Source organism: Dermacentor albipictus, chromosome 6, assembly GCF_038994185.2.
Source record: "Dermacentor albipictus isolate Rhodes 1998 colony chromosome 6, USDA_Dalb.pri_finalv2, whole genome shotgun sequence".
Taxonomy (NCBI): domain Eukaryota; kingdom Metazoa; phylum Arthropoda; class Arachnida; order Ixodida; family Ixodidae; genus Dermacentor; species Dermacentor albipictus.
This window is the reverse complement of record NC_091826.1, coordinates 53,381,553-53,408,355: the sequence shown is the minus strand read 5'-3', so window position 1 is coordinate 53,408,355 and position 26,803 is coordinate 53,381,553. Positions and strand designations below refer to the sequence as shown.

Below are 26,803 nucleotides of genomic sequence, written 5' to 3'. Positions count from 1 at the left end.
GCCTTAGAAACTAGCTGTATCTAAGGCTCAGGCGTGCGTCGCTTGCTCAGGCGCACATTTCGTTGCCGCGCCGAACGCTGCATTGCTCGACGCTCACCGCGTCCAATGCGGGGCGCGTAGTCGCTGCGCCGTAGCCCATTGTCTTACATCCCTTGGCGGGTCGACGGGAACGCTGTCGCGTTCCACTCTTGATGGCGAAGCAGAGTAACGCATGAGTTGTTTCTTCCTCTAGCCGAACCAAATATAGCCAAGCAACAGCAGTTCACCAGGCTAAACAGTGGTTCAACAACTAAAATAAAGGCTAGTATGCTTCGCATCCTGGGCTTCACCTTAGCTAAGCCACAGCCATTTTTTATAAACGTTTGATCTCAATGGACAAGTTGCGCTATGTGCAAGGTCGAAAATAATAAAGAAGCCGCTGATTCTCGTTGCGCGCGGGTGAGCCGGAGCACACGTGTGTGCGCAGAATGTAACTGACATCGCTGCACCCGTCACACAGCTGCTACCGCGGACGTAATGAAAACAGCGTGGAAGACACCTTGATATGCCACGTGCTTCACAGAAATTTCTGCGTCGGCGTCAGACGTCGCGTCACCGGAAAGAGTTTTCAACCACGCACGCCCTCCATGTGGCGCAAGGAAACTGCTGAAGTAATCTAATTCCTCAAGGTGAAATACGTAAAAATAAATCGTAAAGTACCACTTACGCACAATATACAGACATGATAGTGTCGGATTGTAATTTGAATACGCGAGAAAACATAATTCTGTTACGTGAAAACTCAAACAGAAACCCCTTTTAGCGCGATAGCGTTTTCCAGCTGCTGTTTGAGGTCCGTCTAAGCAGTAGCGGCGCGGCATTCTCGATTCCATGCGCACCGAAAAAAAAAAACCCACCACAAAGCTTGCCTCCGTGCATATAGCGTTCGTCGCTGCAGCGTTACTTGGTGAACATTACGGTTACATAAGCTGCAGTTGCCCCGAAGCGTGAGAAGCACTCAGTGATCTTTGTATGGTATCGCGTTCCACTGTTGAAGGCGAAGCGTAAGAGGAAGGTTGAGTTTAATGGCGCATAAGCAACTAAGGCCATCATGCGCCAATCGCAACGTATATATAAGAGGAAGCTTTGCTCCGGTGCTCCTATGTAAATACATGTAAAAGGAGAATTCGTTTTTCTCGGCAGCAACTGCACCAAGTTTGACGAGGTTTGTGGCATTTACAAGAAAAACTTTAAACGTATGTTGACCAGCAGTTCCGAATTTTCGATTGAGGCTGTAAATTTTCTATTAAAAATGGGGAAAAATCGAAAATCTTCAGGAAACGAAACGATCAGATTTACAACTCTGCAACTCAGCAAGGAAAAATGATATTTCAATTCTATGAATTGCATCTGATAGCACATATAAAGCGAACAAAATTGATTTGTTGCATATGAATCTACAAAAATTCGGTAATACGAAATAGAGCTTTTGCAGAACCCTTGTGCACAACGTAACAAATTAACCTACAATATAATTTGACACATCAAGTTTGTCCACATTGAACGATCTAATGGGTGCCGTTTACAGAACCGCGATATCTGTTCTTGATTCAGAGCTATTAATTTGTAAACTTCGTCCGTCCGTCTTTCGAACTGGCGAATACATTAATATTAATTTAAGAAAATGCAGGCCTTAAATCGAAATTCCGCTTCTGACAATCACTACAATTTAACTTTGTCTCTCAAATGTAACAAATTTCATTAAAATTGGTCCAGGCGTTATCTCTGAAACGCGCTTTTGCATTTTACATGCATTTGAATAGGTCGCATAGGAGCTGGGCCTGAGCTAAAGATTCCACTTAGGCGTCCTTCAAATTTTCCGTTTGCATGTTATGCAGCACGAGGGCAATGATGATTTAAAGTGAGATCATGGCCTCAGACATGGCGCGCTAAAGTGTAATTATGGAGCCTACCTGAGAACGGCGGTCATGTAAGCTGCTCAGGTTTTACCTGTACGCGCTTTCTCTAAGTGGCTTAGGGCCAATTCATTTCCGAAAGAAAAAAAAAAGAGTACAAAATCGTTCTTACGGCTGTTTGCATCGCAAAAATCGTCAGCAGGATGAACACGGTCTGTGAAGAGAAAAAGAGATGCGCGGTCCCGTTAGGCTCTCGCAGGGCAATAAAGGCCAAAAGTGCACATTCCAGCAATACGTTATCTTCTAAAGCTAGGACTGAAGCGGCTCATCGCGCCGAATGCAGCCTTATTCAAAAAAGCAATTTTCGTCATTGCGATGCGCACAACTGGGTCTTGTTTGTGTCTACAACATTCCTTGAAAAAAAATTAAGGGAAAAACGTGAACTGAAGCGACGTCTGAAACTGAAGTCAGAATGGCAGCGATCAACCCATGGGAAGGTCAGTGTGCGACTACGCATGCTAGAGAGTTGTTGCGTAGCGGTGGGGAGATATAATTGCACACGCACGCCGCTATGCAGGCAGACATATTACTGTCCCTATATACTAATGCCTTTTTTTAGACCATACATAGTTTTTATATAAAATTTAGTGACTGCAGAGAACGCGGCGTTTTTACAGGCGAGTTCCTGGGCGAAGTGGACCACTTTGCCGCTGATAACGTGAATTTCAGACGAATAATTAACAAAGTAATAATTAGCTGTTTTAGTGCCTTGGGGGCAGTCGTCTAAATGGCACATTTTAAGGCAGTCACATTTTAATAATCGCCCGCGTTTTAAAAACGCTCGAAATCGCGCCTAGTTTGGGATATTCGTGATCTATTTTCGAAGCGCAATCGAGGCACTGTCGAAACGAGCGGGACCCGCTGCGCGTCAGACTTCAGCGCCCCGTAAAGAAATGTGGGACGAAGTTTGAATACGAGCATGTCGCGGCAAAGGCCGACCCGGCACCAAGCCGCGCATGCTTTCCAAGTCTCTAACAATCCTTACAGACTCACAAACGGCGTGCCGCAACTACCTACGCGGCAGAATAGGACACGGAGCGCTCCGCATACTCCGCTCCGGAGACCACATAACACGGCGACAACCAAAAGAAGAACCAATTAGGAATACGACACCGGGACACACGAGAGTGGCAGGAAACCAAGAGGCGGACAGGATAGCTCGAGAGTACACTTATTACCGAGCATCCCACGTAGGCGACCTCGAGGGGACCTAACCTGTACCCATGACTATTCAGCGATACTAAATTGCTACAAGGGCTGCAGAAAGCGGTATCCACCAACGCACAACACCCTTAGCAGAGAGGACTGTGTCACGTGGAGGCATCTACAAACGGGCTCCTACCCGAAGCTAAACGTACTCAGCCAAATGTATCCCACACAATGCAATGACAAATGCGCCTGGTGCCACGAAACACCCACGCTGTATCACATAACGTGGGCATGCCAGAAGGTAGCCGTGGTACCCGTTATACCAAACCCGAGTGCGGAGCAATGGGAGGGATTGCTCTCCTGTGATCGCCGGGTCGACCAAGAAGGTCTGACTTGGCGAGCACAACCGGCAGCAGCATCCAGCGGAGCCCTGGACTAAGGGCAACTGACCATTGTGCAAGAAGATGGACGAAGCCATTTGAAGACCGCAGAAGACCAATGAATCTAGAGCTCAATAAAGTTTTTCACTCACTCACTCACTCACTCCAGGCAAAGCGTGCCGTATCAGAATGGCTGCCGTGACTGGCCGAGGCGTTCTGCTTTGAACCTCCTCGAGCGTGTCGTATTGCAGCCACATTGAACTTACTTAGCTGCTGGTGAAGTGTTGCGAGATGATGATGATGATGTTTGAGGTTTAATGGCGCAAGGGCCAGGTATGGCCAAAGAGCGCCATGCTAGTGGTAATGAATATGTCGTGGTGTGATAGGCTCTGTGAGTTTAATGTGACGTGGCTGTAAAGGGGCCTAAAAGAGTTTGGGTAAATTGCATAAAAATTACATGTAATAAAATTGTGGCAATGATTAATGACATGTACTATGATCACTATGATGCATTAAAAAGAATGATGCATTACATAAGATATGCGAGATGTTAAAATTGTCTAAGAGCGCTACTGCCTCGCCAGAGCCCTTGAGACACAAGGGCCGAGAGGCATGTGCTATGCGAAATAGCTTTCACAGCGGCATCCTCTGTAGAGAGGAGACGCTATGAACGCATAGGGCTAATTACATGTAACACAACATCTTTCAGGAAGTCTAGGACTGCGTTAGTGTCAAAGAGCGGTTCTGGGCCGAGTAACATTACAGGATGAAGGGAAATGTGCTGCCGGTATATTAACGGAAAATGTTTCTTTCTGTCAGATTCGGCTTTCCGACACTCCAGGAGGACATGGAGGATGGTCAGCCTCTCCCCGCATCTCCCACAGGTTGGGGGCTCATTTGCAGTGAGTAAAAAATTGTGGGTGTCAAATGTGTGTCCTATTCTTAGACGGCCCAATAGGACATCTCTTCGGCGTGATTTTGTTGCAGAAGGCCAGAACCCTAATTGTGGCTTTATTATGTGCAATTTATTATTTGTTTCCATGTCCCACGGGCGTTGCCAGTAGTTTCGCAGTTTTCTGCGCAAGTAGGGCCCCAGATCTGTGACAGGGACTGCTGCGGTAGGATTTACAGAATACGATGCAATTGATGTGGCCATCTGGTCCGCCAGAACATTGCTTTCGATTGCCCTATGACCCGGCATCCAGAATATGAAGACATGCTGGTTACATATATAGGTTTTACGTAGGACGGAATAGAGTTCATTGATTACTGGATTATTGTGCTTAGAAAATTACATTAAGGCCGTCACAGCACTTAGGGAGTCCGTATATATAACTGATTTCTCGAGTTTTGATTTCTTTATATACTTTATAGTCGACAACAGTGCGTAGGCCTCAGCCGTAAATATGCTTGTTTCCGGATGCAGTACATCGGATTCCGAGAAGGATGGGCCGACGGCTGCATAGGACACCCCCTCGCGTGACTTTGATGCGTCTGTGTAGAACTCCGTGCAGGAGCGTTTGTATTGGAGTTCCCGGAAATGCATTTGTATTTCAATCTCTGGAGCGTGTTTTATAACTTCCATGAAAGATATATCGCATTGTATCATCTGCCACTCCCAAGGAGGTAGCAGCTTAGCTGGATGCATTAGGCGATGTTTGAGGATTGGGAGATCCAGTTCAACACTAAGCTCCCTCACACGCATCAAGAAAGGTTGTCTTACGGAGGGACGATTCCGAAAGAGTGTAGAATATGTCATATCATTAGCGGTATTAAAACACGGATGTTGAGGATTAGAGTGCACTTTCAGAAAATATGTTTGGCTGATGTATGTTCTCTGCAGATGAAGTGACCACTCATTTGATTCTACGTATAAGCTTTCAATGGGACTTGTTCTGAAAGCGCCCGTGGCTAAGCGGAGTCCTAGATGGTGGACCGGATCTAGCATCTTTAGTGCTCTCGGGGAGGCAGAATGATAGATCACGGCGCCATAATCTAATCATGACCGAATCAGGCTCTTATAGAGATTCATTAGGCATGTCCTGTCATTACCCCACGTAGTCTGCGTTAGAAGTTTCATTAGGTTCATTGTTCTCAGACATTTTTCTTTAAGATGTTTAATGTGTGGGATGACAGTGAGTCCATTGTCAAGTATAACACCTAGAAATGTGCGTTCTTTGTTTACAGGTATCTGTTGTCCACACAGTTCTAAGCAAAGATCCGGAAACAGGCCTCTCTTTCTTGTAAACAGAACACAAGAACTCTTGTGAGGATTGATTTTAAATCCGTTTTTCTCTGCCCATTGTGACACCTTGTTCAAACCATGCTGTACCTGTCTCTCGCAGACTGTGAGGTTGCAGGATTTGCAGCCTATTTTTATATCGTCTACGTAGAGGGAATAGAAAATAGCTGGTGGTAAAGATGCACGAAGCGTGTTCATCTTTACGACAAAGAGCATGCAGCTGAGTACACCACACTGGGGTACCACAGTTTCCTATATAAATGTACGCGACAGTGCAGGACGTATTTTCACTCGAAATGTATGGTTCTCTAGGTAGCTTTCTATAATATTTAACATATTGCCGCGGATACCTAGGGCGGAAAGATCGCGGAGGATTCCGTACCGCCAGGTTGTGTCGTACGCTTTTTCCATATCCAAAAACACAGATAAGAAAGATTGCTTGTGCGTGAAGGCATCGCGAATGCTCGCTTCGATGCGCACAAGATGGTCGGTTGTAGATCGCCCTTCCTGAAAGCCACATTGAAATGGGTCAAGCATTTTACTGCACTCTAGGAGATGCACGAGACGGCGATTGATCATTTTTTCAAATACCTTACAAAGGCAACTTGTCAGGGCTATCGGGCGGTAACTTGCCGCCTTGTTTCAAAACCTGGATCACAATGGCTTCTTTCCATGCAGTCGGGAGGTATCCCGCAGCCCAAATGGTGTTGTAAATTGTGACTAGTGTAACTTGGGTGTCTTTATGTAAGTTTGTGGCCATTTCATACATGATTCTGTCAGATCCCAGTGCAGAGCTCTTGCATGCGCTCAAGGCAGCTCTCAACTCGGCAATGCTAAAAGGACAGTTGTATGGTTCGTTCTGTTGACATTTTCTCATGAGTGGCTTACATTCTTCTATTTGTTTATATTTCAGAAAGGATTGCGAGTAATGGTTGGCACTTGACACGCTTTCAAAGTGCTCCCCAAGTGAGTCCGCCTGGGCTTGTAGGGTATCGCCTTGTGTGTTTACCAAAGGGAGTGAATATGCTGGTCTCCCTCTTATACTACTGAACCTGTTCCAGGCTTTGGCCTCATCAGTAAACGAATTGATACGCGATAGAAACTTCTGCAAACTCTCTCACCTGGCCTATCGGCGGGTTCGCCTGCCTTGGGATTTTACTTTTTTAAAATTGATGAGATTCTCCGCAGTGGGGGAGGCGCGTAGCAACCCCCACGCTTTGTTTTGTTTCTTTCGAGCGATCCTACAATCGTCGTACCACCACGGGACACGCCGTTTACATGCCAAGCCATTTACTTATGATATGCGTTTATATGCGGCATCTATTATGGAGGCTGTAAAGAACTCGACTGCAGCATGAATTGCTAACGAAGACAGGTCAGCCCATGAGATACTAGTAAGAGATCGAAATTTCTCCCAGTCAGCTGTCTCAATCTTCCACCTAGGAGCGTGTGGTGGATATTCGTTTTCTTTAGGTGATCTTAGCAGTATAGGGAAGTGGTCGCTGCCGTAAGGGTTGTCGGTAACTTCCCATTCAAGTTCAGGCAGTACAGACACGGAGACTATGCTAAGATCTATGGAAGAGTAGGTTCTGTTAGCAAGAGAGTAATATGTGTGTTGCTTCTTATTCAACAGACACGCACCAGAAGAAAAAAGGAACTGTTCGACAAGACGTCCTCGCGCATCTATACGAGGGTCGCCCCACAGGGAGTTATGTGCATTGAAGTCGCCAAGAAACAACATAAGGTTCTGGCAATTCATCTATAAAGGTCTGAAATTCATGTTTGCTTAGTTTATAATGTGGGGGAATATAAAGCGAGCAAATAGTTATCAGTTTGTTTAGCAGAATAACTCGAACCGCCACTGCCTCAAGGGCCGTTCGTAGCTGTACACGTTGACAGGCTATGCTTTATCGAATTAAAATTGCAACACCGCCCGATGATGTGACAGCCTCATCGCGATCCTTGTGAAAAGTAACATACTCTCGAAGAAAGTTTGTGTATTTTGATTTCAAGTGTGTTTCCTGTAAACACAGCAGTTTTGGATTGTGTTTATGGATGAGTTCTTGAACATCATCAAGATTCCTAAGTAGACCTCTGACATTCCATTGAATGATTTGTGTATCCATATTTTAAATTAATCGGTGCTGTGTTTACGGAAACGGAAGGGATGTCTTAGATTACAGAGCCCTTTTGAGGCCCTGTAACCGGGGTTTTGCTCTTTTTGAAGCGTTCGAGGGAACCTCGCCACTACTTAGGCGCCTGGTGCGCCTTGAGGATAGGTGTTGTGTCCATTGCCGCATGTGAGGCGCCGGACACCTGCTCTTGCGAGCGAGAAGTTTCCCGAGAGGGTCCCGCTTTGGAGGGCAAGACCCCTGCGCCCACCAGCCCGGAGGCCGATGGGGCTCCCTGGGGGATTTGGTTGCGCCGGCCGTTGCCAGCGCTGGAAGGGACCTGGGAGGTTGAGGCAGCCTCGGCTGCGCCCACCTTCAGGGTCGATGATCCCTTCTCCTCGGTTGACGGAGCAGCGCTAGCTGCAACCGCCGCGGGGGCAGATGGCGTAACTGCCGACTCACTGCTTGTGGGTCGGACAGCCGCCGGAGGCCGTTGTGACGCAGCCCCCTTACGCACATCTGGAAAGCTGCGCTTAGACAGGTATCACACCCGCCTACGTGCCTCCTTGAAAGATATGTTTTCCTTGAATTTCATTGTAACGATTTCCTTTTCTCTTTTCCAGGACGGGCAGACGCGTGGGTAGGCGGCGTGCTCGCCATCACAGCTGACACAATGTGGAGTGTTCTGGCACGTTTCGGAGGAATGTTCATTGTCACTACACTTGGCACAAGTCATCCGGCCTCGAAAGTTCTGTGAACTGTGGCCGAAACGTTGGCACTTAAAGCATCTGAGAGGATTGGGAACGTATGCCCGAACACGAAGTTTCATATAACCAGCCTCGATGGACTCGGGAAGGACACTTGAGCCGAAAGTGAATATCAGGTGTTTGATCTTGATCTCTTTTCCATCTCGCCTCATCTTAATTCGTTTAACATTTATAACATTCTGGTCACTGAAGCCCTCCAAGAGTTCAGCCTCAGTGAGCTCCATCAAGTCATCGTCAGAGACAACACCACGGGTGGTGTTCATCGTGCGGTGCGGGGTTATAATTATTTGGGTTTCCCCAAATGACACTAGTGTTGACAATTTTTCATATTGCTTTTGATCGCGGAGCTCCAAGAGGAGATCACCGCTTACCTTCCTCGACGCCTTATATCCAGGACCAAAGGCTTCAGTCAATCACTTCAAAACAAGGAAGGGTGAGATAGTTCTTACTGGTTTATCTGGTTTTGCAGAATGGATGACATGGAAACGCGGGAACGATCCTTTTTGGCGGCCAAAAAATTGGAAGACTTCATCGGTGCGCCCTCTTTCTGAGGGCGATCAGGTAGTGGAGGGAAGAAAGTAGCCATATGTGGACGTGTAGTTTTCGGCAGCAACGCGAGCCACCCACCATGGAGTCCAAGAAGGGGACGCTGCAGGGCCTGAAAAACAGGGCCTGCAAACGCCAGCTGTATGTTGCCGCTATAACCCAATATGATATAACCAAGGTTGGTACTCACACAAGGTTAACCCTTGCTGCCAGGAAGGTCGGAAGTAATAAATAAATGAGAAGGAGACAGGAAAGGTGGAAAGTAAGAAAAAGACGAAGGTTCTGGGGAGAGAGAGACAGGAAAAGGCAACTACCGATTTCCCCCGGGTGGGTCAGTGCGGGGGTGCCGTCTATGTGAAGCAGAGGCCAAAGGTGTGTGTTGCCTCCGCCGGGGGCCTTAAAGGTCCAAACACCCAGCATCAGCTCAACCCCCAGGATCCCCCTTTCCCCATACACGGCTAAGCCGCACGCGGCTACACGCGGGAGGGTCCAATTCTCGTGTGCTCGGGTACGTGGTGTCGCAACACACCAAACGCCTGCTTGCGCAGACCAGTGCGTCTTCAGCTTGTGACGTAAGTTTGGTTTAAGGTCCGTGGCTGGAATGGTCATGTGTGCGTCGGTGTCGCTAAAAGCTACTGAGGTGGCGTTCTCGCCAGTAGCTTCATTGCCCTTTATGCCACTCTGGCCAGGCACCCAGCAAAGTATAATGACTTGTAGCAGCGGCCAGCAAAGCATATAGTTGGCTAAAAACATTGTTCTTTCATTTTCGTAAACTCATTAGGGCTCGTAACACACTCAGTGAGTCTGTAAACACAACTCTAGTGATATTTGTTTGTTTAATGTGTTTAACTCCAAAGAGGGTCATGTATGCGTCTGCCGTAAAAATTGTTGTATATGGATTCAGTGTACCGGATATTAAAAACGATGGTCCTAGAGCTGCGTAAGCAACACCAGGAGAAGACTTCGAAGCACATGTACACAATTCAGCAAAGGAGTACTTCGCCCTTACGTTCAAGAAAATGCGAATGTATATGTGCCTCAGCTGCTTGTTTTGATAATTCAAAGAGATGTCACACTGGATAGCCTGCCACTCCCAGGGTGGTGGAAGCTGAATAAGGGCCATTAGGACATTCTCTAAAATAGGGACGCCTGTTTCTTCGACAGTGCTTTGACCTTGATTCGTTGTACTTGTGTTACGTTTTATTCTTTCCAGCACTCTAGGAGCTCTTCGGTCAAAGTGAAGAGGTCTCCGTCAGAAATTACACATTTGAATGTGTTCATCGATGGTGTGGGTTGACTGTGATTTGTACATTGATTTGTGATTTGTACGTCTTTTTATGCTGTTTCTGTTCGCGAACCTCGAGGAGGAGCTCCCCCGCTGGCCACTTTCGTCACCTTGTAGCTGTGACCTGGTTCATCAATTGGAAATTTGGAAACCGTGAAGGGAGGAATCATTCTTGTCTGTCTTTTCAGGGTTTGCACTATGCATGACGTGGAATAGTGGGAAGGTTTCTTTGCGTTGACCGAAATAGGGGAGGATTTCTTCGGTGCACCCTCTTCTGGTAAAATGGCAATCAGGCAGATGGGGCAAGGACGATAAATTCATAAATAGTTGTTTAATTTTGTAGGCTACGCCAGCCACCCACCACCAAGCCCAACCAGGGGACGCTACGAGACCCGAAGGAAATGCAGACGCCAGCTGTACGTAGCTACTACAGCCTAATATAATAGACCCAAGGATGGATAAGCTATGCTAGGTCAACTCTTGCTGCCTGGAGCATTGGAAGTAAAACGAAGTGAAGAGGAGACAAGACAGATGGAAAGTGCGAGAGAAATAGTAAGGTTTGAGGGAGATAGAGACAGAAAAAGGCAACTACCGATTTCCCCCAGGTGGGTGAGTCGGGGGTGCCGTCTACGTGAAGCAGAGGCCAAAGAGGTGTGTTGCCTTCACCGGGAGGCCTTACTGGTCCGAACACCCGGCATTGTCTGAACCCCCAGGATCCTCCTTTCCGCAGACATGGCTAAGGTGCGCACGGTTAGACGCGGGAGGGTCCAATCCCCGTGTCCTCGCGTACGTGGTGTCGCAACGCACCAAATGACTGCTAACGCATACGCCCCTGCGGGACGCCTGTCTAAGGTGCTCTGGGGCGGCATTGTTCTATAAAATGCCACTATCAGCCTTGCTGTGAGCGGCCATGCCTCTGCTGAGACGAAAATCTATAAACGGCAATATGTTTACCGGTAACCTGAAGTCGGCTGTTACCATAGACGCACATTTGCGTTAGAACAGTAGACGTGTGATCACTGCAATAAAATCCAATGAATTTTTTTCAGTGGACATACTTTTCCGAGGTGTAACCACAAATACTGCCTTCGACATCCACATTTTCTGGCATTCTCGTGTAAGTTTACGCTATTGTATCTCTGTTATGCTAATTTCCCCTCTTGTCAATCGTAACGTAAATCTGACAATGATGGGTGTTCCATGCGAACATGCCTTTCATGACTCACCGCTGTTACTGCTACTGCCATGAAAACTTCATCGCGCTTGTGAAACCTGGAAAAGAAAACGTGATCCCGAATCGCATGCGCTCCCGTTTCATTTTTAGCGCTGACAATGTTGTACAAGCTAAGCAAGAAATATCCGCAAAATATAGGTGCAAAGAAAAACATAAACAAAAAGTCGCGGTTTCACCAAAAAGCTGAAGCATTCATTGCGATAGCAGATAATGGTACAGCTATACGCCGTAAGGTTAGTGGATTTGTATTGTAGGGCTGGTGTAAGCATTACTAAGCATGTTGTCATGCCCGAACAGGCACACATCTCCGTCAACGACCGCGAACACTGGCTGTTAGAACTGCTAGAACTCTGGCGTGATGAACAGCGGCAGCAGCGGCGAGCGAGTTCCCCGTCGTGCTGCCTCTCGCTTCCACGAGGCATGCAATAACACAACGTACACCCGTGAGAAAATTTATACGGACCAGTGATTGCGCGATAAAGCCGATTTTTTTTACACGGCCTCCGAATGCAAATTGAAACTGAGGACCACAGTCCAAACTTAGCATTGGGAACTTTCCAGTCTATTCGTCAATTTCACTTTGTGCACGCTAATAGCAAAGAAACTTCGTTTTTTTCTGAAACCTTGTGGTCCGTATACTTTTGCTCACGGGTGTACACGATGCCATCAGCTACGTCGTGTCTCAGCTTTCGAGCCCACTGCAGCTTAGCTCCAAGCTGTAGACCAACAAAGCCAACAAACTTTGACGGCGCCATGCAAGCGCCATGGTTTTAGGCATGTTTGTTGCAACGCGACTATGAGCGCTTATCTTTTAACCACGTATACAGTATCATATAGCTGCCAGAGGGGACTGTGGCACTATTGTCTACGGTAGCTGCAAGCAGGGCAGTTCAGCCAGCGTGGGAATGCTGGGAAGTAAATGGTATTGCCTGTAGTTCGTCCTTCTGGCTTTGAGCAGCTTCGTGGCTTTGCATCTAGTCATCTTCAAGAAAGTACTGCGACGTAAGCAATTAGGTTAAGGATATTGAACTTGTCCGACAGCAGGATTCGAACAACGGATCTTTAGCACAGTAGCCTGACGTTGAAACCATTATGCTATGGGCGCATGGACAAGCGAAACCGTTGCGATGAGCAGAGAATACGCGTCTTTGTAGCGTCTTACTGCGCGATGGATGAAAAAAAAAGGTATTGATTGCTTTGAAATGTTGGGCCAGTGAAGGCAGATAAAGCGTAATAAACGAAGCCACAAGCACGAAAATCAGATGAATATATATAGTGAAAAGCACCCCCGTGGTGTCTGAACGATCACAGTGCGAGAGTTTCGGCTAGTAATTAGTGTAGAAACCTCTGCTTTTTAACTGGCAGCAAAATAACTTGAATAGTTGCTTGCTTCCTTCCAGGTTTATTTATTTATTTATTATACCCTCAAGGTACGGTTGTACATTGCAGAGGGGAGGGGCAAGGTAAAAACAGGTGCAAATCACACAATAGTTGATTACAGAAAAAAAATAAAAAGAAGCGAAAAATTTCAAAGAAAGCGCCTAAGCTAAATACATGGAAGTCAATACTTAATGAAAACAACAAGGAAAAATAAGGAAGGAAGGCAACAACATGACAAAAACATCGTATATAATATAATAAGAATAGTAAACAGAAACTTGTAAGCGTGGCAAAAATACATAGTGTAACAAAAAAAAAGAAACGAAAGAAAGAAAAGAACATACCATATAAAAATACAAGCCATAACTTAAAATTATGGAGCAAGAGCAGTTATTATACTGAACAATCAAACGAAACATTGATTTATAACATGATATCTTGAAGCGTGGTTTGAAAGTTATTGGAGTCAGTTATGCTTGCAAGTATTCTTTCATTTTTTTTTTAATCTTAAAGCGTTCGTTTTTTTCACCGTAAGCAATGTCAGTGTCTCAATTGGTCAAATAAATCTGGAGTCCTCCGCTATTTATGACGTCACGTATATTGTCCACAGTGTAGCTTTACGGCGTCCTATGAAGGAACAATTATCCCACGATAAGGTTAATAAAAATCAGAAGGTATTATTGCTTCGCATGAAGCGGCACTAACACGATCGCTCTGCTCCACCATGCACACTATATATCGTCCCCTCAACTGTTTCTTATCCCGTTTAAGGCGCGATAACACTCCTTAAACCTTCAAGCAAAGAGGTTGAGTGCAGGTTGAGGCAGATAACAGCGAATTAACTAACAAGAAAGAAGACTCGCACATGTTATTTTTGTTGCCGCTTGCCACGAGCACAATCGACGGCAACTTTGTATGACAGTTACTTTAAGTCTACCTTATGTATAACTGAGGACTTTGTTATCGGTAGCTGTTTCTCAACAAAGTTCTGCATTACAGGCCGGGATTTTTCGTGTCCATGTGTGCGGTGCTCACACAAAAATATCGACCAATCCCGGAGACAGTGCAAAGAAGCGGGAAGCGCACGGCTCGCTGCTCCTCCAAAAGGCAGCACATGACGTCATCAAGGGACATCCACGCTTGACGAAGACGTCATGTTTGACGGGATGACCTCATTGTATTACATTATCAGGTGAGATCGCCACGTGATGATGTCGTTCTTCTCTTATATGCGAACTACAGTCAGAAGCTATCATGTCTGCAGCTTGTGCGTAAGAAGTACTTTATGAATTGTCTGACGCAATTTAGTTCGAAAAAATTGAATTACTCAAGTGCGGCAGAATGCCCAGAGGAATGAGTAGGTATGCTGCACTTCCGCACACGTGCAAGCGTGCGTGAGGTACGCCACTTGTGGTGATGGTACTTGCATAACCTAGGAACACTTTCACTGCACCTCCCCATTTACAGAGTGGAATGGAGGTGGACCTTTTATTTTAGAGCGCAGCTCTTTGGCGTCCGTTCCTGGGTTTCGCGTCGTCGTCGTCGTCGGCGTTGTCGTCGGCGTTGTCGGCGTTGTCGTCGGCCTCGTAACCAGCTCGCCGACGAATCTGCTGCTCCGCCACCGCGCATGCGCGCTGTCGGCTCTCCGGGCGAGGGAGGATGATGGAAGGGAGGAGGAGAGACTGTGGAGGAGGGCTGGCTACACAAATGGCTCTTTGGCGTCCGTTCCTGGGTTTCGCGTCGTCGTCGGCGTTATCGTCGGCCTGGTAACCAGCTCCGCCCCCCTTTCATCCCCCCAGCGCTAGCAGCGACCGACTGGTACCGCTTTCGTGAGTCCGCTACCGCACTCACGAAAGACGTCGTGCACTTCCTGCAACTCGCATTAACCGTCCATCGATCCACACCGATGTTAGTAGTGGGGGACTTTAATGTTGACATAAAGACAAACAGCAATTTCCTAACACTTATGCGGGAGAACATCCCGTTCCTCTCGCTCGTAACGCGTCCCACGGCTGTGACAACCTCGTGAGGCACTTGTATAGATCTCGTCTTTGAGAATCAAGCATTGGTGTACCAAGTCGAACATATATCAGTCTATTTCTCCGACCACAAAGCTTCCTTCATGACTGTCAAGAACTGTTAGTAGAGTCTTTGTTAAAGGAATACGTGTGAAAAATTAAAAAAAAAATTCTGTGATAGCGCATACATGTGTTGCTCGATTTCTTTGCCTCAATCTATCGAAAAGGTGAAACAGCTTATTTGCTGCGCTCAAATTTCGCATTAGGAAGTAACGTAATCGTCGGTAATTTTTTAAGCGGAACAACTGTGGGTCCAATCTACACGCAATAACTTCTGGCTGGAAGTGATTGATGCAGTAACTGATACAAAATGAAGGAGCGTACTCTCCTTACAAAATATTCTCAAACCCACGACCGCGCTAAAAATAATTATGCTACTTGTTCATGTAAAGTGGTGTGTGTCTCAGTTTGCAGGAGCTCGACGCGTGATGACATCACCACACACCAGTTCGCTCCTGGCCCGTGTATCGTTACCATGCCACACACGACTGAAACGAGAAGCAGCTCACGCCCCCCTCTCGTTCATATATTTTTATGGTGTATTCCAAGTCTGGTCAACAGTGGAGACAGTGTACGTAGACGGCAAAGGAGACCGCTAAGCACAGCTTCGAGCCGAAGCATATATTGGTTCATATTTTTTATGGTGTATTCCCAGTCTGGTCAACAGTGGAGGCAGTGTACGTAGACGGCAAAGGAGACCGCTGACGACCGCTTCGAGCCGAAGCATTAAAATGTGTCTGGAACCGTCTAGATGACGATCGCAAGGCGCCTCTGTGAGGTGAAGCCAGGTGGCGTCGACAAGAAGACACTATGGAAAGTATATAATATTTCTGAAATTTCAATCTTATTGCGCGTGCGAATGCTAAAAAAAGGCATAAAAAAAGAACCGTCCCCTGTGCAGGATAACGCCTACGCTCGCCGCCGGAACGGGCGACTAAGAGCTTCGCTGTTTAAATCATATCTTCGGTTATTGGAATAGGTGACGGAGCCGTCAGTGCAGCATATAGCCTCATCCTTTTAGGCCCTTCGCATGGCATAAGTGCGTTGATGATGATATGTAGTGTTTATTGGCGCAAGGGCCAAGCATGGCCAAAGAGCGCGAAGGAAGTGGTGATAAGTACTGAATGGAAAAATGGCTGATGTGACGTGGCTGTAGAGAGGCCTAAAACTGAGAGCTATAGGTTGCATAAAATACACAAGGAATAAAAATAATAGAATGGCTGAAGTAGGGTATGCTGTAAGTATAGGATGTACAACAATGGTGTAATAGCGTTACATGAATAAAAATGGACAAGTGATTGTTGTTGACAAATAGCACAACAGCCTCAGCTGGTCCCTTGAGTACAAGGGTCTGGAGGCATGTGCTATAACAAAGGTTCACATCGCAACCGTGGCCTCTCGCAAGAGGCCATGTTACGAATTTTTTGCACAGAAAACGTAGAGCCTGTCAGCGTCGATTAAAAAGGCTAAGGTAGATTGCATGTCAAATAGCGGTTCTCTGCCTAGAACCAGTGCCAGGTGAAGTGGTATACACTGATTGTATGCTAAAGGGAAGTGTTTTTTCCTTTCGACTTGTGTTTCGCGGCATTCTAGGCAGACATGCTGAACACTGAGTGTCTCCCCACATCTACTACACATTGGACACTCACCGCCACTCAACAAAAAGCTGTGTGTACCGTAAGTGTGCCCTATTCTGACCAAGTCTACTTCGTCTAGACTTGGTCAGTGATGGCCAGTATCTTAAATGTGGCTTAACTATCTGGAGTTTATTCAGGGGTTTCAGAGTCCCATTTATGCTGCCGGTAGGTTCTGAGTTGTTTCCGTAAGTATGGATTTAGGTCTGAGAAGGGAACGGCTGCGGACATGTTGCAAGCTTTTGTGTCTAAGCAGGTAGCGATTCGGTCTGCCAGGACGTTACCTTCAATACCTCTGTGTCCAGGCACCCAGCATATCGTGACATGTTGGCATAAATAGTACAGTGGAGAGAGAAAAGATCTGCAATTACTGGACTTCTGTGGTTGAAGCATGACATCGATGTTTTCACAACACCTAATGAGTCTGTGTATATGACCGCCTTACGTAGTTTTAACTGTTTGATGTGTTTTGCAGCCGACCATACAGCATACGCCTCTGCTGTAAAGATGCTTGTTTGAGGGTGCAGAACATCGGACTCGGAAAAGGATGGGCCGACGGCTGCGTATGACACGCCGGTATGTGATTTAGACGCATCTGTGTAATACTCTGGACAAGGGTATTTAAATTTTAATTCTGGAAAATGCATATGAATGTGCGCCTCTGGAGCGTGCTTCGTTAACTCCACAAATGACGTGTCACAGTCAATGGTTCGCCACAACCACGGTGGAAACGGCTTGGCAGAAGCCATTAGTCTACTTTCATGAATATGAACATCCATCTCCTCGCTCAGCTTTGTCACACGGATCGAGAATGGCTCTCTGGATGTAGGTTTGTTGTGAAAGAATGTTGCAGAGGTCATATCGTTTATGGTGGGATAACAAGGATGGTTTTTGTTAGCATGTACTTTCAGAAAATAATTAAATGTAGAATATGACCGCTTCAGATCGAGCAACCATTCATTCGATTCGACATAGAGGCTTTGAATCGGACTCATCCTAAAGGCGCCGGTGGCGAGGCGGATACCAAGATGATGCACAGGGTCCAGCATCTTGAGAGCACTGGGTGTAGTTGAGTGATACACAACGGCACCGTAGTCTAAGCGCGATCGTACAAGGCTCCTGTAGAGGTTTATGAGGCTTTCCTGTCACTTCCCCATGTTGTATGTGAAAGTATTTTCAGGATGCTCATTGTTTTAAGGCATTTAGCTTTCAAATACTTGATATGAGGAATGAAGGTTAGTTTTGAGTCGAGTATTATGCTTAAAAATTTATGTTCAGTGTTGAGTGTTATGTGTTGTCCATGCAGCATAATATCAGGATCTTGTATCAAGCCTCTCCTTCTAGAAAACAGTACACAGAAGCTTTTGGAGGGGTTTAGCTTGAAGCCATTTTCGTTTGCCCATTTTGAGACCTTGTTCAGTCCGAGTTGGACTTGGCGCTCGCAGACAGAAAGGTTACAAGACCTAAATCCTAGTTGCACATTTTCTACATATATTGAATAAAACATTGAGGATGGAATGACTTCGCGGATGGAATAAATTTCGCCAATGAAGAGGGTGCAACTAAGCACACCCCCTTGTCGCACAGCAGTCTTTTGAGTGAATAGCCTGGACAGGGCATTGTCCACTCTAAGACGGAATGTGCGGTTAGTCAAGTAGTTTTCTATCATATTTAGCATATTGCCGCGTACGCCCATCGCAGATAGGTCTCGGAGGATTCCGAATCACCATGTTGTGTCATAGGCTTTCTCCAAGTCCAGCAATACAGAAAGAAAAAATTGTTTGTGTATATAAGCCTCTCTAATATTTGCCTCAATGCGAAAAAGGTGGTCTCCTGTTGACCTACCCTCCCTGAAACCACATTGAAGGGGATCAAGTAGACGGTTACTTTCCAGGAAATAGATTAGACGCCGAATAACCATTTTTTCATATAATTCACACATGCAGCTCGTTAGTGCTATTGGCCTGTAACTACTGGCTAATGCGGGGTCTTTGCCTTGCTTATAAATTGGGATGACAATCGCTTCTTTCCATGAGGTTAGAATATGCCCAGATACCCACATGGTGTTGTAAAGAGACAGAAGTGTGTTCAATGTTTCTGGATGCATATTCTTGATCATTGCATACATTATGCGGTCACCACAAGGTGCTGAGTTGCCGCAGGAACTGAGAGCAGCCTTCAGTTCAGCGAGACTAAACGGACGGTTATAAGGTTCATCTGCTGCGCATTTTCGTTCAAGGCGCTCTCGCTCTATGCGTTCCTTGAACGTTAGGAAGGTTGGCGCATAGTGTGATGCACTAGAAATATCTTCAAAATGCTTACCCAGGAAGTCTGCCTGATCTTTCACGGTGTCGCCTTGAGCGTTTACTAAAGGAAGCGGTTGTGTTTCCCAGCCCTTTAATCTGTTCACCCTGTTCCATACCTTACCCTCATCCTTGTACGAATTGATACTACAGATGTACCTTTCCCAGCTTTCTCGCTTAGCACGTCGTCGTGTTCTCCTGCCCGGTGATTTTGCCTTCTTGAATTCAATTAGATTCTCCGCATTTGGTGATCGACGAAGCCCGCCCCATGCCCTATTCTGCCTCTTTCGCGTTTCTTTGCAATCGTTGTTCCACCACGGGACAGGTCTTTTGGATGAAAGACCACTTGTTTGTGGTATACACTTTTGCGCTGCGTCGATAATAAAATGAGTAAAATATGGTACGGCATCATCTATAGTATAGTATTCTAAAAAGTTCCGCGGTAAATACGTACATTCTTGAAAACTTTTCCAATCGGCTGAGGCTAATTTCCATCGAGGGACATGCGGTGGAGAATCATACTGTGTTGTTAAGTTTAGAGTGACTGGGAAGTGATCACTTCCAAAAGGATTCTTAATGACATTCCATTTCAGGTCAGACAGAAGACTAGCAGTACCAATTGCTAAGTCTATAGATGAGTTTGTGTAGTGATGCACACTGTAATAAGTCGGCTCCTTCTCATTAAATAGGGATGCACCGGATGTCAAAAGAAAATGTTCTATCAGCCGACCTCTCGCGTCACAACCGGAATCTCCCCACAGGGTGTTGTGGGCATTAAAATCACCCACGAGTATGTAGGGTTCCGGAAGCTGATTTATGAGGTTGTAGAAGTCTGTTTTGTGAAGGTGATAGTTTGGGGGTATGTAAATGGAGCAAACAGTAACCAACTTATTGAAAAGAACTCCTCGCACTGATACTGCTTCGAGGGGTGTCTGTAGGGCTACATGATGACAAGCTATAGACTTGTCTACGCCAATTGCTACGCCACCGCACGACGCGTTAGCCTCGTCATGGTCTTTTCTGAAGATGGCGTAGTTACGAAGAATGTTTGTTTGTGTGCTTTTCAGATGAGTCTCTTGAACGCACAGCACCTTTGGATTATGTTTATGTAGGACTTCCTTGACATCATCTAGATTGTGAAGAAGACCCCTGACATTCCAATATAATATTTGTGTATCCATAGTGAAAGTGCATGGTGATGTGTGTTCAAGAGAGGAAAACTATGTTATCCCACAGGAACCTTGGCATGCCCTGTGATGCCGTATTTGCCTTTTTTGGGCAGCTCCTGAGAGCTTCGCCGATCGTTCGGCGTCCGAGACGCCGACACAATTGATGTATCCATTGCCTCCATAGAGGCGCTGGATGCCCGCTCGCGGTGTACGTTCGCGGGGGTTTCGGGCTTCTCTGTGCGAACAGAGGCCCTAGAAGTCGTGGAGCCCGCAGGTCCGGTGGACTGCTGGCTCTTGGTGGGTTGTGGAACAGCACTAGCTGATCCCGCAGTGGGCGAGTGGCGCTACCGTCAGTCCACTTTGCGTGGTCCTAACGGCCGCCGAGAACCGTTGTGGCACTGCCCCCTGCCATGCCACGTCGGAGAAAGAAGGCCCCACAAACGAGAGGCGTTTTCTAGCTTCTTTGATGGAAATATTTTCTTTTACTTTGAGCGTGATAATTTCTTTTTCTTTCTTCCATAAGGGACAACAGCGAGAGTATGCCGGGTGTTCATCGTCACAATTTGCACAGTGGGGTGGATCGTTGCAGTTATCTGCAGGGTGCTCATGTGATGCGCACTTTGCACAGGTGGTACGGCCCCTGCAGCTCTGAGAGCCGTGACCGAATCTTTGGCACTTAAAACAGCGTCGGGGGCTTGGAATGTATGGTCTTACATTTATTTTCATGTAGCCGGTTTCGATTTGTTGAGGGAGTGTGCTCGTACAAAAGGTAAGTATGAGGTGTTTTGTCGGAATTTCTTTGTCGTCACGTCGGATCTTAATTCGCTGTACATTCGTAACGTGTTGGCCTTTCCAGCCTTCTAGGAGCTCAGTCTCAGTCAGTTCCAGCAGGTCCTGATCTGATACTACCCCTAGTGTACTATTCAATGAACGATCAGGACTTAGAGATTTGGGTGTCGCCAAGCGAGATGAGCTTTTGCAGAATTTCATGCTGAGCGTTATCACGGACTTCAAGGAGAATGTCACCACTGGCCATTTTCGTGACTTTGTATCCTGCACCTAGGGTCTCAGTTGGGCATTTCGCGACAACGAAAGGTGATACAGTTCTTACGGTTTTGTCGGGGGTTTCACTGTGAATCACGTGGAAACGTGGAAACATTTCAGTGGGCTTATTAAAGAAGTTGAAACATTCTTCGGTGCGCCCTCTTTTTGTGAGAGGGTGATCAGGAAGCCTGGGGAAAGAAGAAGCCATAAAAACTGGAGTAATTTCGGCAGTGGAGTCAGCCACCCACCATGGAGCCCAACAAGGGGACGTGACAGGCCTTGCAAATAAACGAGGCCTTCCATCGCCAGCTGTACACAGGCACTGTAACCAAATATGATATAGCCAAGCATGGTTATTTCACACAAGGTTAACCCTAGCTGCAAGAAGGATCAGAAATTCAGAAGTGAGAAGAAGACAGGAAAGCTGGAAAGTGAGAGAAAGACGAAGGGTCGAAGGAGAGAGAGACAGGAAAAGGCAACTACCGATTTCCACCGGGTGGGTCAGTCCGGGGGTGCCGTCTATGTGAAGCAGAGGACAAAGAGTTGTGTTGCCTCCGCCGGGGGGCCTTAAAGGTCCAAACACCCGGCATCGGCTCAACCCCCAGGATCCCCCTTTCCCCGGACACGGCTAAGCCGCGCATGGCTACACGCGGGAGGGTCTAACCCTCGTGTGCTCGGGTACGTGGTGTCGCAACACACCAAACGCCTGCTGACGCAGACGCCCCTGCGGGGGGCATAAGTGCTTTATTTAACTAATTGAATTGATCGAAGTGCGTCAGACAATTCGCAAAGTTCCCTTAGGGCCAACCTGCAGAGTCACTAGCATCGGACTATAATTCGAATATACGAAAAAACACAATTCTTTTATGCGGAAACTGCCGTTGGTTTTTGTGTGAGCCGAATCCCGCACGTGGACACAAAAAATACCGACCAATTAGAGGATAACGGTGTCGCTGTAAAACACGATGCGACTTACACTAAGCGCATAGGAACCCATGACTGCGCGTTCTTGTGCGCAGACAACCTTGCCATCTCATTTCTAAGCATTCTGCTAAGAATTTAAATTGAATTCTGGGGTTTTACGTGCCAGAAACACTATTTGATTATGAGGCACGCCGAAGTGGGGGACTCTGGATTGATTTCGACCACCTGGGGACTTTAACGTACCTCCAATGCACGAGACACGGGCATTTTTGCATTTCACCCCCATATAAATGCGGCCGCCACGGCCGATATTTGAACCCGCGACCTTGTGCTTAGCAGCGCGAAACCGTGGCCGCTAAGGCGCCATCTTGGTTGGACAGCACCGTAAATGGCATCGTTTCTGAATTCAGTGCTGTCTTGGCGAAGACGTCTTCTTTGATGAATGCAGCTTTTTGCGCAGAAGACGAGGACGAAGGAGAGGCTGAGGCACACGAGCGCAGACTTGCAAAATTTGTTGAAAGACTGTGCTCGTATGTGTCAGCATCTTCTTCGCCCTCATCTTGTGCGCAAAAAAGTCGCATTCATGTTTCCAACATGCCCGAACATCCACCTTAGTGGTCTTCTCTGACGTCCTTCGCAGTGTTGGAACGGGAATGCCGGCTTACCCGTCTACCTTGCCGTCTACGGTGAGTGTCGGAAGACAGCGTTGGTAGGAAATCGTATTATACGACAGAATCTTTGCTACATGACGAGAGACAATTTCTCTAGATGTGATGGCGTTACAGTGACGTCGACCCCGCACAGTTCGGCACTTTGAGACCAATCTGAGCCGGGAAGTATATTACCACAATCGTTTAAGCAACCTTCACGCTTTCCAACTGTGATCGTTCCCTGTGTGAAGAGCATGTGCTAAAGTCCAACTGTTCAAGTATGTACGAGTGCTCCTATAAGAAAATTAACTCAGTGCGCCTAAGTGTTGCCTCCGAGGTCCATCGCATGGGCGATGAGGTCTAGCAGGTCACGGCTGGAATGGGCAAGATGTCACGAGCGAAATACCAGTGCTGGTGTCGCGGCGATCTGTATTACGCTCGCTATTATTATAACCATTTCGAAATTAGAGGAAAATTTCGCCAGCCGTTCCCTCGCGCTTACATGCACCTTGCGAACCTTTGGCGATCAACCTATGTCGCCGCTTGGGTGTCTCCAGCGTCATTAAGCAGAGCTGCGCGAAGATAGAGCGCGGACTTACACACATACGACGGACAATGACACCGCTTCGAAGAACGTCTGCAAGAAAAGAAGCGATAGAAATGTGCACGATTATGGGATTCTGAACCGGGTTTTATCGGATACAATGAACGTGAATTTTCACCTCGAGTGATGAAGCCAGCTCTCAAAAATTAGGTCGCTAAGGGTGCTGCTTTCTGCGACGGCCAATTTCCTTACCCAAGACGCTCGAAAAAATTTTATTGCACGCGACAGGGACCTTAGACTACACGTTCGATGAGAGAAACGGTACTGATAATTATACTTGGTTATTACTATTTACAATAAATGGGTAATAATTCTGGCAGTCAGGTGCAAACTGGAGCATCTGAAACGGGAGTCTAACATACATATCTCTTAAAGTGTGTTTCACGCAGTTATCGTGTCGGTTGTTGTAGATGTAATCGTGTTTACTTGCTGCGGAAACGTCGCCCTAAAAGAATACTTCGTTTGCCACCATCAAGTGGTTGGCTTTACACTTAAGGTGAAGATGTTATACAGTGGACTAAGTATACTGTCGAAAGTTACCAGGCACAAAAGGAAGACACATGAAAACAACACGCGGGCAGCACTTCCAACTGGTCCAACTGATGAGCTAATGGAAGCTTACCATATAAAAAAGAAAGGTTCAAATTGCATTAGCGATACATCTATCGTGCTCTACAAATAAGAAGCAAGATTGTTTGACCGCTGGGTAACGTAGATTTATGAACAGCCTGCGCATGCGTGTATGTGTATATATATTCTTGGGTCACATCCCAAATTAGGCCAGTTGGAAGTGCTGCCCATGTTGTCTTTATGTCTCTTCCTTTTGTGTCTGGTAAGTTGCGGCAAAAAACATGTTTTTTTAGCAAGCACTAAATAGGCCAACAAGCAGTCCTGTTGCGACTAAGTATACATAGCCGCACTTTATGCGCCTATAGGAGTGTTAAAAGCTTTAGTACACACACTGTAAAGAAACAGCTTTTCTTGTCACTAAACAATATTTATCTATCTAGCATACTTTCCCTCTCTGCAAAGGTGCGCAGCCGGTGCTTTCGGTCATGAATTGCATGCACGTTATCAACGTCGCAATGGGCGCGGTAAGTTATCGCGCTGCGTACTTTGGCTCAGATTTTAGAGTCGGCTGGCGCAGTGTGACGTTATGAATGATTGGAAAGTGTTGTAAAATGTATTGGCATTTACGACTCGTCGATTCGAAGACGGCAGCGGTTAGGACGCTATTGGATTCGTTATTCGCAAGTTTTGAATATTCGGACGCCTCTACAGTCATCTCGCTTGCGCATCCGCCACCGCATTTCGCGCGCTTCTTGGACATGGGACCTCTGACGCGCTGCTGCAGTTCTTGATCGACCACGACGACGAGCACGCGGAACTCGACTTGCAGCGGCGTACGCAGCAACACGGCGGTGTGCGTTTGGCATGCCAGCTGCTCGCACGCTGCCATCAGAGTACAACACACGAATGGTTTCTGCTCCTCGGCAAGCGCCGACTGCAGCGGTTCGTCGCGGATCCCAGGAGAACCGGGAGCCTTACAATTCGAGGCGTACGGAATTACGTAGCCAACGTATCGTGTGGCCAACAAAAGAACGACGATTCGCTTACTTACCGGGGCTTATGACAAGCACAAATCGCGTGGTTTTGGGCGAAACAAGACTGCTAATGCGAAACCAATATCGCGTGCAGCACGCCAACAGCGCTTTGAAAGGACGACAGTGCAATAAGGGAGGAAGCACGCCACCTTGCCCTAAGTCGTAGCAGGCAAGAGCTCCGGTACATCGTCTCCCAGACTGCAGGAGATGATGATTTAGCGACGTCGCGCCTTGCGCAGGCGTCGCTAAATTACGCTTGATGACAGCAAATGATGGTTCGCATCGAGAGGAGGCAGTGCCATCAACCACCTCTACGTGCGAGGTCTACCAAGCGTAACACTGTTTAATTGCATCAGGTACTTACACAAAGCAGCGGCATCTACGTTGGCGTTTAGGAAGCGGTAAACAAATGCTTAATAATAAAAAACGATGGAGTAGCAATTTTATTCTTCGTGTTTCGCGCCAAAGCTATAGACATAAAATCACCAGAACGTAGATGATTTCACGACACTTTCCCGCAATCCGGCCGCTTCTGGGCAGTAAAAGCACTCGGAAGTACCCAAGTTGTCTTGAGTGCAATTACTCTGGCGTTCTTCTTTCCAGTTAGAAAGCACACTCTCCTGGAGAATAAATTCGAAGAGACTATGACGTCACAGAAATCTGGTGCGGGGGCTCGAATGTAAAACCACCACGTACAATCAATTTATGGTTTTGGGCAAAACACGATCTGAAGCCAGGACTAAGCAAGCCTCCGATTGCACTGAGCTTAGGATTTTTTTCGAACGTCATGCAATGTTTGTACCAATCCAGCGTAACTTGCCATTTCTCTCTGTTCATGTCCCTTTAACTTTGTTCACACCATTTTTTGCATTCCATCTTTCGTTGGCTGCCACGTGACTTCCGAGCCCCTCCCCCTACCCCTCAGTAGTACTTACGAAGAGAAAGAGCAGGATGAAGTTGATCGGGAAGGTGCGCTGCAGGTCCCCGCCGCATTTAAGAACAAGCAGCAGAACGAAGCCTGCTAACAACCTGGAAGTAAATAGGAGAAGGAAGTGCAGCGCAGTGACGTGGCACGGCAAGAACCTCCGGGTCGAATTAGCAGCCCGCCTATCTCACCACGCAATAAGTGAACCGTTTCGCGAAAGGCTTCCATTGACGAAAACCCCCGAAATTAAATGAACTGTCGCTTTCTTTACGAACCCTGCAGGTTCCGAAGACGGATTTCTTTCATTTTTAATATCGCCTGCGACAGATGGCAGAATTCCACCCCTTTCATTTGGTGCAAGTCATGTGTCCGACATCACTCGGATAACACATCTAAATGTTGAGCCGATTGCCTTTAGATTTATTCACATGAGTAGGCGTGTAGGCGTGAGTGGGCGTGAGTAGGCGTGTTGTATGCTGTAGAACGGAATGGCGGCAGTATCGCTCGTCCCTCTGCCAGCCCCCTCTCCCCTTCTCCGACAGTCTTACATGTACAAGAAACGTTAAGCTAGCCCAAAATTTCGATATGTCACTACCTAATAAACTCTACAATACATCTCTGTTTCGCATAGATTTGCTCTGCACTAAGTCAAGGAGGTTTCTCGAGAAAATTTCCACTCTCAGACGTGCTGCCGCGATCAGACGAAGAGATAGCACAGGAGAGTGTAATAAAATGTCATGGCAAACAGTAAGACGGATGAAGTCGAGTTTTTCCGTACAATTTTTCGGGAACAAGTTTAAACACAAGAGCTTTAGCTCC

The 26,803-nt window shown here is 46.8% G+C and overlaps 1 protein-coding gene across 5 annotated transcripts in view; it reads right to left on the bottom strand.

Annotated features, from left to right (window-relative positions):
* LOC135906834 (protein lifeguard 1-like) overlaps window positions 1-26,803 on the bottom strand; it is a 64,517-nt gene that overhangs the window by 6,631 nt on the left and 31,083 nt on the right. For 3 of the 5 annotated variants that reach the window (XM_065438425.1, XM_065438427.1, XM_070540573.1), the window contains 4 exons: window positions 25,995-26,088; window positions 23,451-23,488; window positions 11,662-11,707; window positions 2,068-2,109 (listed from right to left, as the gene is read on the bottom strand). In XM_065438425.1, the coding sequence (XP_065294497.1) occupies window positions 2,068-2,109; window positions 11,662-11,707; window positions 23,451-23,488; window positions 25,995-26,088 (220 nt within the window). The remainder of the gene's footprint in view (window positions 1-2,067; window positions 2,110-11,661; window positions 11,708-23,450; window positions 23,489-25,994; window positions 26,089-26,803) is intronic. The other 2 variants (XM_065438426.1, XM_065438428.1) reach the window with 1 other exon arrangement.